Source organism: Labrus mixtus, chromosome 4 (genome assembly GCF_963584025.1).
Source record: "Labrus mixtus chromosome 4, fLabMix1.1, whole genome shotgun sequence".
Taxonomy (NCBI): Eukaryota; Metazoa; Chordata; class Actinopteri; order Labriformes; family Labridae; genus Labrus; species Labrus mixtus.
In genome coordinates, this window is record NC_083615.1 from 29,254,227 (window position 1) to 29,266,708 (window position 12,482).

The 12,482-nt window shown below is 38.1% G+C and overlaps 1 protein-coding gene across 2 annotated transcripts in view; it reads right to left on the bottom strand.

Annotated features, from left to right (window-relative positions):
- Positions 1–2,862: 2,862 nt before the first annotated feature.
- wt1a (WT1 transcription factor a) overlaps positions 2,863–12,482 on the bottom strand; it is a 36,410-nt gene continuing 26,790 nt past the window's right edge. The window contains exons 5-9 of one of the 2 annotated variants that reach the window (XM_061036803.1): positions 11,162–11,261; positions 6,349–6,493; positions 5,138–5,227; positions 4,812–4,904; positions 2,863–4,497 (exon numbers count right to left, since the gene is read on the bottom strand). In XM_061036803.1, the coding sequence (XP_060892786.1) occupies positions 4,376–4,497; positions 4,812–4,904; positions 5,138–5,227; positions 6,349–6,493; positions 11,162–11,261 (550 nt within the window). In that variant the 3' untranslated portion in view covers positions 2,863–4,375. The remainder of the gene's footprint in view (positions 4,498–4,811; positions 4,905–5,137; positions 5,228–6,348; positions 6,494–11,161; positions 11,262–12,482) is intronic. The other variant, XM_061036802.1, reaches the window with a different exon arrangement.

A 12,482-nucleotide genomic window follows, 5' to 3' on the forward strand; every position in this document is an offset into this window, starting at 1 on the left:
GAGGCAAACTCGGAGCTGGAGGCAGAGTTAACTCTGGAAGAACTGTACACAGCGATGATGAGTTTGCAGAGCGGCAGAGCTCCGGGGATGGACGGCCTTCCTGTAGACTTCTTTAAATCGTTTTGGTCCATCATACGACCAGACCTGCTACAGGTCGTTAAAGACAGTCTTCAGAAGGGAAGACTCCCTCTGAGCTGCAGGAGGGCCGTCATCACCCTGCTGACTAAGAAGGGAGACCTGCAGGAAATTAAGAACTGGAGACCGGTGTCTCTGCTGTGCACGGATTATAAGATCCTGTCCAAAGCTCTGGCCCTCAGACTGAGAGAGGTGATGGCGTCCATCATTCACCCTGACCAGACCTACTGTGTGCCTGGCCGGCTCATAAGTGATAATATCACTTTAATTCGAGATGTTCTGGCGGTTTCCAGTGAATTGGGCATAGAAACTGGTCTTATTTCCATAGACCAGGAAAAGGCTTTTGACCAGGTTGAACACCAGTACCTGTCAGACTTTAGCCGGGTTTGGCTTCAACCCTGGGTTCATAGCCAAGATCAGGGTTCGCTACAGTGACATTGCGAGTATTCTGAAGATGGTTAAGTAATGCTTATTCAGAGCATTAATAAATGGTTAATTATGGTTAAGTAAGGTTTATTCAGAGCATTAATAAATGGTTAATCATGGTTAAGTAATGCTTATTTGGAGCATTAATAAATGGTTAATCATGGTTAAGTAATGCTTATTCAGAGTATTAATAAATGTTAATTATGGTTAAGTAATGCTTATTCAGAGCATTAATAAATGGTTAATCATGGTTAAGTAATGCTTATTCAGAGCAATAATAAATGGTTAATCATGGTTTAGTAAGGCTTATTCAGAGCATTAATAAATGGTTAATCATGGTTAAGTAAGGCTTATTCAGAGCATTAATAAATGGTTAATCATGGTTAAGTAAGGCTTATTCAGAGCATTAATAAATGGTTAATCATGGTTAAGTAAGGCTTATGGTTAGTTATGGTTAAGTAAGGCTTATTCAGAGCATTAATAAATGGTTAATCATGGTTTAGTAATGCTTATATAACATCAACAATAATGATAGGTCAGGCTGTAAGTTAAGAACATCTACATGAAGATAAAGGAACAATCTAACGTCTACATGAAGACCATGGTGTGGTCCACTGATCTCAACCTTTACCAACAATAAGTCATCAGTTGGAGGATGGACAAGTAAGTGAACAGTCATTTACCTTAAATAAACATGAATAAAAACAAACACCTTTGTCTTAATGACATGACTTAGCATGCATCTTCATGAACATCTTTATCAAGCATTTAGTAATATTAGTTAATAGGTTTAATTAACATGTAAACCCTTAATTAATGTTAACAAGAGCCATCTGTTAAGGGTTTCTTAATGTTCATTGTTGTATGAATTTACTGTTAACTAAGGCTTATTACTGTATAAACAAATGTTAATAGCATCCTTAAAAATGATGAAATAATGTATTAATACCTTAGTCAACATGAACACCCTTAATAAATGATTACTAGACACATTAGTTAACTGTTAGTAACCATTAGTTAATGCTTAATGTATCAACTAATGGTTATGCACCCTTATTGTTAAGTATATAAGTTAATATCTATCTATATCTATATAAATATAGATAATAATAATTATCCCAAAAGTTTATTTGGAATGAATTTGCCTTGGCAAATCATTCAGTTCAGCCTCATGGAGATAATTGAAATGTTATAACATACCTTAAAATATTAGAAAAAGAAGTTACTGCTTTAACACACTGCAGGTTAACAAAATGTACCATTTTAAATATTATTTTTAAACATTACCTGACATTAATATAAACACTGAATTCTTAACCCTTTACTCAAGGGTTACATATTTAGGGTACTTAGAAAAATGAAAAAAAAAAAAAAAAATTATTTCTTTCTTTTTACTTTTCGGGAGTTCATGGGCTACTTTCAAATGCCTTTTGAGTGTCCAAAGAAAAGGTAGCTATCGGGGGTGTCTTCATTGCGACTAAGTTGCATAAGAAGTAATAAGCGTCTGATATTATCTGAAGAAGACCTTCCTTTTATAAATCACACTTGGTCTGGGTGTATTAAGTGTTGCAGGATAGTTTCTAACCTCATCAATCAAAATAAATCAAACTGACTGATCTGTAACTTCCTGGGTCTGAGGGATCTGTATATTTTTTAGCAATAGGGAAATCAGGGCTTCATTAAATGTTTCTGGTAATTTGTTCAGTGTGAGGATGATTCATAGACTTGGATAAGATTGAAGCCAAATTGTCTGCAAACTTTTTATGGTATTCTGAGGAGAAACCGCCTAGCCCAGGTGATTTCGGGTTCACTTCTGATTTATAAAGTTGGTTATAAAAATCTGCAAATACCTCTTTAATTTCCTTTAAGTGTCGTCAACTCCCCTTCCTCATTTTTAACCGCTGGCAATATTATTACTAATCAGCTTGTGATGCAACTGTCTCGCAAGGAGTTTCCCAGATTTTTCTCCACTCTCATAATAATGACTCTTAAGTCGAAACAGTGCCTACTCTACTTTTTTTCTTGTATATTTAATTTATCTGAAATTTCAGGTTTCACACTTGTTTCAGTAAGCGATCAGTAAAGTTTTCGGACATAATTTTAACTAAACCAGCACCTCAGAATTTGGATGTTTAACATGTATCTGTGATAACGACAGATCTTTGTATTAGTTTTTTTTGTCTTCCACTCCTCATGATGTTATAGAAGTAATAACATTTGATGTTATAACGAACTTTGTTAAAAGAAGACAGATTTGAATACCTGCCCATTCCTCCCCTGGTTATCCTTCACACCACAACTGAATTTCTCTCCGGTGGTCATCATTTTTGCTAATCCTGACCTGTTCCTGGTCTCTTTGATACCTAACAGGATCATAATTGGAAGCCAGTGGTCCGTTGTATGCATAAGAATAAAAAACTCTCTTCATTGACAAAACTGACATGTTTATTAATGCTAAGGTGTTACGTTACATCCTGTTGCCTGCGACACTAAATTTAAAGTAAACACACAAAATGATTCCAGAATTCAATGTAGAGTGCTAATTCATATATTTTGTTGACAATATATTTTCTAAACCATTTTCCTGTACACTGATTAGGGTCTCCAACCTACAAGTTTCCCTTTAAGAGCTTGCATACTCTACCAAAGGTTTCTGTCTACACAACAAAGTCCTCAGAGCACTTAACAATAGAAAAAAATCTTCACATTATTCAAAAACAAAAAAGTTCAGCTTCTTATTATACTCACAAAGGCAAGATAATTTAAAATGTATATTTTAGGCTATGACAAAACACCAAAACTGACATTACAAACATTGCAAATTATGTTGTTCAATAAAAAAAAAGTATTTGTTCTCGGTGGGCAATTCAAAGGTTAGGTGCAGATTGTTTCTGTAATTTGCTCATTTGCTTAAACCCAAAACCAGCTTTAATGGAATAAATGGTGAAACTATAAGAAGAGAAAAACACACAAAATAAAGACACATCCCTTCCTTTGAATCATTCCAGTCAAGCTGTTTTGTCATCCTAATCATAACAAATAAAACCACAAGACAAAAAGCTTTTGGTTTCAACATACGTAAGTATTACCAAGTTCAACATGATGTAGGGCCCTTATGTAAGTGACAAGAACCTTTGAACTGTACAAATGGTTGTGGTTTGACCTGAAAATTTTCCAAACATTTGGAGTATTTCTTTTAGTTTAGTGAAAAAGTAAAGAGGCAATATGTCTTGGGGAAATAATTTACGATAAAAACTTTACATTTATAAAGTGTGTGTTGGTTTAGTGATAACATGTAAACACATATTAGAACCTATTAGATATAATAAGCCAAACAAGATAATATTGTTGTGCACTGCAGCAAAAGCCAGTGTCGACTATTTATTTGGTTGATCCTTCAATATTTGCTGGAGCCTTCAAGTTGCCTCCCATCTGGAGCAAAAAAGCTGTCCTATTTGACTAAAGTAGGGAGCTGATTTCTTGATGGTTTTTTGGATAAGTTGGCAAAATCAAAAATACTAAATATTGCCAGTATTATCCATCACATTCCAGAACCTTAAATTCTCAGCTTCTATACTACAATACTATATTTAACACCTAACATTTCACAATTCTTTTTAATGTTCAGTTTTTCATTTGGCTTTAGAATATAGACATAACCGTAACTTTTTAGGGGCCAATTAGGTTTCCACTGGCCCATTGAGAGGTTTCTTTCATGCAAAGAATCCAGGTCTGGATTGACTTGACAGAGGATATTAGCAGGCATAACCCACATTTCTAAATGTTAAAACTGTGATACAGGTAAAAAAAAGACTCAGATGGCCAGCTGGAGTCTGGTGAGGTTCCTCTGGTGCATGTTGTGGTGTCTCACCAACTCATCGCTGCGGGCAAACTTCTTCTGACAGTTAGGCCAGCGGCAGTTAAAAGGCTTCTCACCTAAAAAGAGGTGGAATGAATTGACATGATGGAAGATAGTCAAGATAAATTGAAGAAGAATTTGAAAGAATGGGAGGTAGAAAAAGTATGAAAGATGGAATTTTGTATAGGGGCAGGTCAGATGGAAAAAAAATTAAATCAAGTGAAAAGACAGGGCACATGAGAAATATTAGAATAAAATTATTATATAAAATATGAATCAAGTATTAATGAGTTGATTTGTAACGCTAGGTTGTAAAATAACTATCAATACACCATACATCTTTCATATGAACATCCAATGGATGAAGAGAAATGGGAAAAATTGTACGCACTTGTTTTACCTGTATGAGTCCGGTTGTGTGTCTTAAGGTGGTCAGATCGTGAGAATTTTCTCTGACACGTCTCGCATTGGAAAGGTTTAACTCCTAAACAAATATACAGTAATCATGCACACACAAAATTCAAATGTTAAAGATCGCACACACACACACACACACACACAAACACAAAGATATAATACAGTAGAACAGAGACTTGCAGAAAAGCCACACAGAAGTATGACCATTCATAAGCAACTAAGATTTCACATGCCAAACTGTACACAAAAAAACACTTATTTTCAAAAGACAACATTGTCATCAAAATGCTTGTGTCCAACCTGTGTGCCTCCTCTGGTGTCTTTTGAGCTGGTCAGAGCGAGAAAACCTCCTGCCACAGTCTGTAAATTCACACTGGTAGGGTTTCTCCCCTGATCAAAGACAAATTTAGAAATAGAAAGGTCATTGGAAATGAGTTTGATACTCTTTAGGAACCTTTTTAATCATTGAAGATATCACAGTATTTCCATACTTGGAAACAGGCTTACTTTTTGGTTTTATTAAACGTTTAAAAAAAAGTTTCATGATAAAAACTTAAATAGCCAGATCAAGCGGGTTGCCCTGCTGCGGACACAGAAGCTTCAGTGTTCAGCCAGCACTGCATCTGTCTTGAAACCTTACTGTGTTCTAACCTCTATCCTATTTTAATAGCATCTCTCCAATATTTTTCCTAATTTTGCCATGTTTCTGGTCATGGAGCTTATAAAAAATGTTTTTTAGGTCAGGTAGTTTAAAACATTATGTACAAAAGTCAATTATGATGCAGTGCCCTGTTATAGATCATTTTGATGTGGCTGCTGGTAAAGGTGGAGCAAATCTTGACAATGTAAGTACTGCCAGGAAAGTTAGATACTTATTAAAGATGGAGTCAGTAGCTTTTCCCTAAAAAAATAAAATATAGAATTAAACAAAAGTAATGGCACTCAAACATCACTGTGGTTATGACAGGAAGTTTCTGGGCGGAAGCTGGTGTATTTCACGAAGCCAATGACAGTGTGCAGGCGAGTTTAGGAGTGGATACAATTAAGCAATTAGACGCGATTCAATATGATGGACGTGGACATAGCAGCAAAGAAGAGAAAATAAAGTGAGGCGAAAGGGCGAACGGATAAAGCTTGCCAAAACGAAGGTGCCCCTTGGGTAAACTTTTACCCACAGATGCAGAGTTGGCCTTGTCTCTGTTGGACAGGCAGGTTCCAAACACCGTCGATTAGCTTGTGCTAGTTTGCGGCAGCTTGCAGTGAACATCCTGCAGTGAGTGTGCGCTTCTTGAGGCGATGAGCCCAAGAGGAGGGGCCCAGTTTGAATGGTGTGTTTAAAAGCTGCAATGAACAATACTACCAACTCCACCTTCAATATTCTGCTTGCAAATTACATTGAAATCAAAACTGCTAAGTTAATGAAATGTAAAATTGTGTAATGTTTATCACCATAATATTGATAGAAGTACTGAGTCACATCAAGTAAATCTCTTTATTTTTCTTGGTTTCACCTGTGTGCTTGCGACTGTGCATCTGTAAATGGGAAAGCTTGAAGTAGCGCTTGTTGCATCCAGGGTAGGCACACATAAAGGGACGCTTCTCGTTGCTCTCTGACCGAACTATGGCTTGAGGTAGGCTGGGCCCCCGCTGCATATCCTGTACAAGCACACATACAAATCTTTCATTTGAAGCAAAACCACTTTTCTTTGACATCAATTATTAATTATTATTACTTAAAGTATTAAAAGGCAACTATTCAAAAGGTGTTTTAAAAGTTCCAGATCCCAGGCTGACAAAGACAGATCTTCTTGCGAGGGCCCTCACAACAGTCTGCTGCATATACTAGGTGAGGAATTAAAAGAAATAACAGATTATTTAATCAATAAAAATCACATTAGGCCTTCTACATAGTTGATCTTAGTTAAACCCTTGCTTTTGTTTCATTCAACATACCAAATGTTCCCTTTTTTCTAGTTGTCAACACAATATTACATTCCAGCACTTTTTCCAGGCTTCCCTTATGTTGTCTTCCTCAACTGTTTCCATCATGCTTCCCTAAACAAATACTTCATTATTTTTAAATAATTTTTTTAAACTATCACTTTGAAAAATGTGTAGTAAAAATCATGAATATATAAGTCAAATTTATCCTACTCATGCCATACATCATACCTCAAAAAGGCCTCTCTCTACAGTTGGTATAATCCAAAAGTCATGAGTGGGTGTGCACAGACATGGAGGCCACAGGGAGCTAAGAGTTTCTGAAGTAGTCTAATCAGCAGAGCATCAACTCATTACAATGTGTAAAGAGGAGATATTATAGCGTACAAATACTTAAGGATCAGCTAAAGACTTAGAGCCTTCCCTCATTCAGCCCTGGCTTACTATAGCTAAAGTTAGCTACAATCTGAGGACAGGGCAACATTTTCTATCAATTCATATTTACAGGATGCAGCAGAAATCTCTAGCTTCCAGAACAAATGGAAGAAACCCCCAGAGGAAGGTTATTTTTGGGAAGTTAATATTGAGTTATGCTATTAATTAATTAAAAGGACCAAGATAATTCGTTTTTGCTTCTCTCTCTCTAAACTTTTTTTTTTCAACTGTCCACAACCATCTTCTCTTTATGTCCTCAATGTTGAGCATAATTGCAAAAGAGACTTTAAGAAAAGGCCACTAAGAAGAAATCAGACGATTTTTGAAAAAATATTTTTACAAAATCTTTAAAACTCATACACTTGGTTCTTACTAAAGTAACCTGCCTGTAGTAACAAAGAGGAAGTTGTGTTCATTGCCATGGACCGCAAAATGCACTGAGAATTGATAGGTCCAACCCAATAATCACGCCACACAAAAAAAAGAAAGAAAAAAACATGCACGCACCCGGTCCAACCAAGGGGCAACCTCCGGTCTCGAAAAATGAAGCCAATGCGGAAGTACAAAAAACTGCAGTTCCTCGAGGTTCCACTTCAGGCTGGCTGCAGAAGCACCGGAAGTGCCATAAAAAAGCCCGTTTTTACCACAGGAATTAACATGTTTACAGCCTGGTTCCAGTTAAGATGTTGAAAATAATGAGTTTGTGTGATGTTAGAAGCTAAAGGTTCACCTCGGTGGTTAACTGTAAATATGGTTATCTGACGTTATGATGAATGTTATACTCCACGTAAATGTCGACATTAAAAAACAAACTTTGTGTAGTAATTATCCGTCAGTACTTAACATAAACTTAACTCAACTGAACCTAATATGCTGTAGGTTATAGAGGATGACATTAATGTTACATGGTTGACGTAGTGTCTCAAGATTTGTGCAAAAAAAAAAAAAAAAAAAAAAAAAAATTATTTATTTATTTTTTTGAACTTGACCTTCAAGAGGGGCGGGGTGGGCCGTTGGGGGGCGGGCCGCCCCCCTAATATAATGGTAGGGGAAACACTGTATTACCTTAAAAAAAAAAAAGGCAAGCAGATATATATTTTTTAACTGATCAATCTGATCCAACTAAACACATCGTTAAACACAGAATTCTGAAAAATTTCAATGGAAAAAACTGAATTGAGAAAATGAATAAAACAGAATCAGTCACAGTAGTGTTTTTATTTCATTTTAAGAAGTAGGGTGAAAAAAACCACTCAAATAGCAATCATGTTTTGTGTAAATGTAACATATAAGTACTTTGGTGAAAAGAGCTAATGACCTGAAACATATTACATAATTTTTTTCGTCATTGTCGGTTCTTATCAGCTTTCTCCACAGAGCCTGTTAGCATAGCTTCCAAGCAATATGGCGGACGTTAAGTTTCGTTTCAGGGAGTGAGTTCCCACCCACTGATCTGTGATTGGTTTGTAGCTTCAGTGGTCAAAAATATGAGGAACTAGTGTTGTAGTTTCACCCTGCTAACCACAACAGCCGACGATGACGCACAATAACGATTTTTGCGTCATCGGAGGCTCCTTTTCATTCTTAAAAATAGCCAAAAAAGTTGGTAGAGTCGTCGCCTCTCAACCGGAAGGTCGAGGGTTCAATTCCCAGCTGGGTTAATGTCCAATGTGTCCTTGGGCAAGACACTTAACCCCTCTGCTTCAGTGGTGGTGTATGAATGGGATTAGTTACTTCTAATGGATGATACTACATAGTGATCTCTACCATCAGTGTGTGAATGTGACTACTCAAAGTGCTTTGAGTAGTCAGAAGACTAGAAAAGCATTATATAATACCATTTAAAAATACAAAGATTTCCGTCTCAGGGGAAAATTAGGGCGGGTTGCATAACCGTTCAAAAATACTACCAAGTTTCTAATGATATAAAGCTTAATGCAAATGAGTGAAGTATCACTTTAATTCAAATGTTAGGACTTTTGACTCGACTTGGGACTTGCCTTTCTTTACTTGGGACTTGACTCGGGGACATGAGACCAAAGACTTGAGACTTACTTGTGACTTGCAAAACAATGATGTTACGGACCGTTCTTTGGGTTTTCATTTCTTTATTTCTGCCATTTATAAAAAGAGCTGGTTGTAGACAGGAGGTGTGTTATCAAGTTTTGTTGTTTGGGTGGAAACTAAAAATCCCAGTGCTGACGGCTCCTGAAGAGGAAGACAACGTCATTTCCTCCCAACTCTTGATGAGAGGCAGCCGATTGGGCATTGGACACACCTGTGCAGAACACTAAGATACAGTCTACAACCAGCGCGACACACACTCCTCTCGCTCTTCACAAAACTCCGAAATCATACAAAAATCTGAACTCAAAGGAAAAGAGAACGGGCTGGTGGCTCAAGGAAGCTGACGACACGGTCCGTTGGACCGAGGTGACAAGACGCCTTCAATCAAGTAAGCGCAGCTGTCTGGCTTCCACTCGCCTCTTGTTTATTAACTAGCTCTTAGTTAATTTCCCTTGTTTTTATGTTTTGTTTTGGTTGCGGCATAACAATGACTTTGTCCCACCTCTGGTATAAAGTCAGGTTTAAAGGGGCTTTAAGGACATATTGCACTGCATGCAAAGGTTATTATTGCCTGGTTCCATTACATCCATTACATACAAGTTTTGGAACTTGTGATCTTTGGTTACCACCCCTTGCACAAAGTCCAACGAGTCTCTGATGACTTTGCATTTTTTGCCAATGTCTAACAAACATAAATTTAGACAAAAAGGAAAGCAATTGTCATAAATGGCCGCAGGACTAGCTTATCCCGTTTAAAGCTTACAGCAACTACATTTAACTACATTAGATTTTATTGTAACGCCAATTTGAGAAAAATACTGCCTCAAAACAGCTCAGATCCAGTTTTAAGACTACCTTACACCAGTCTCTGTGATATTTACTGCTTTTGTGTTTCCGAAAAGAGCACATAGCATTTTAAGCATTTTGAAATCCACACAGAAAAAGCATGTTTGTTAGTTTTGTCTAATCCTGAACCGAGTCCTTCAATAGTCCAAAGGCGACCTTGCGCTTGTGCGCTTACTACCAGAGTAAATACAGCACTCACTGGAGCAGTGGATTTCTGCCACACTAGAGGGAGCAGGGTCGGTAGCTGGTGAAATAGAGGAGTGTTCAGTTGGAAATTTGTAGTTAGGTTGGCCAGCAAAGGACGTGGGTGGTGTGCTAGCATTTTCTGTAGCATATAGTCTGGGTAGCTGGAGCAGTGACAGAGCAGGCAGAGCAGCCAGTGTTGACTGGAGGCATTGCAGAGGAGCAGGAGCTAACATAACTTTGAGCACTGACGGGAGAGTCAGTGTCGCTGGCAGGCTCTGGAGAGACCCGCTGGAGGAACGCAGGCAGCAGCACACTGGCTAGCTGAAGAGTCGGCAAACACTTCAGCTTTTCTGGAGCATAATTAGTTAAAGAGAGAAATGGCTGTTTGACTGATTAGCATATGTCTGTTTGACAGTAGAGGGCAGTAGCATTGGGGTGAAAAAAATGTTAACGTCACATGACAAAATAAGCCAATAGATTTTAGAAAACCAAAAGTAGGTCTGGCCAGGACCCTACTTACACCACTGGTTCCACGGTCAATGGCAGGTGCTGCTAGTTAGTTTATGTAGACATCAACAAAACTGATTAATTGACTGGACTTTGGCGGTCAAGCGTGCCTTGTTTGAGTGTGCCCTCAGATTTCAGGATAATCCTCACAGTGACGTCATTGTTGCACCTGGAAATAGCAGTCTGGATAGGGCTAGTATTACTTTTGACATTCAACAGTTTAATGTTTAATACCTGTAATGAAAACCAAATCTACCAAATCTGTTAACTCATATTATGCAGCTTTAAAATTATACTTCTAAAGTATTAAGCATGAGAGTTTCTTTATTCTTTCAAACATACCTGTATGCCTCTGAAGACTCCATGTGTGTGTATGCGGTACTGTGTGCTGCAGCTGTACACCATGGGGGAGTTGGGGTCACTGTCATAGCCTGTGGCATGGCTTTCAACACAAAATAGAGAGAGATTGAGTTAGATTATACAAATAGTAAAAACATTAATCAAATACAAAAGTTGTCTTCCTGAGAAATATTCTTAACACTACAACAGATAAGATGCATGAATTGAAATATCACTAATCAACAGAGAGTACAAACACAAGAAAATATAAAAATACTTCACTAGTGTAGTGCGTTTATGGTCCTCCAAAGCACTTTTCATTTCTTCCATTCAACCTTTCATACACATTTATTAAGAATAAGGTTTCAACCTGCCAATCAGGATCTATTTTATTTCTTTAGATTTAGGGACAGCCCAAGGACTTCAGAAGCCTGGGATCAAACCACAGATCTTTGGATTAGAGGACTACCAACTCTATCTCACACTAGGCCCAGTATACCGTGCCGCAGCATGATTGTCCCCGCTCGAAATTCCTCCTCTGGCCTCAGCTAAAATTGCTATAGGACAAACCAGGCCGATTTAAAGTGTGATTCAGAGTAATATATTTACAAAAAATTATAATAAGTCAGCTAGTCTTTGATTTTTTATCATCTATTCAAACACTCAGCTGCAACATCCAGATCATCTGTTCCTACAAATTCACTTTCTGTGATCATCAGCTGACAGCATCTTTTTCCTTTGTTACCTGGGCATCGAGTCCCGCCCGGTACCGCCCCATCTAGTTTATGGTTGGCTGGCTGCCTTGGGCAGCGACATCAGCACCTTGCTGAACAGCAACTAGGCTGAGATGTTTCAGCTCACAAAGCGGCTGAAAGAACACAAGTTTACACAACAAAAAGATATTGAGTGCAGCCGTTGCTCAAAGCTCATGCTGCTGATTTTACTCTCTCTTCACTGGGAAAAGCTCTGCAATAAGATAAACACACCAGACACTCACACCTGGGCAAACTTTGCAGCTACCTTCAGGTATGATACCATTTTATCATGCGCCTTAATCTGCCACTGCAACTCCAGTGTTAGTACAGCCACCACCAGTGGTAGAAGCCTCTACTCCAACTTGGCCTTTCCTGCCCATTCAGCCTGTCCCTGCACTTCCAAAACTAATCAACGATAGTGAAAGGGAGTTCACAGACTTGAAAATGGCATTATAAGTACTGAGTACTTATGGAGCAGCTGGTCCTGGAGGAAGCCCGTCTCATTGCGCAGTTCTGCCGCCACAGCTGCCATGTAGGCGTTACACCGGCAGTATGGACAGCCTCATCAG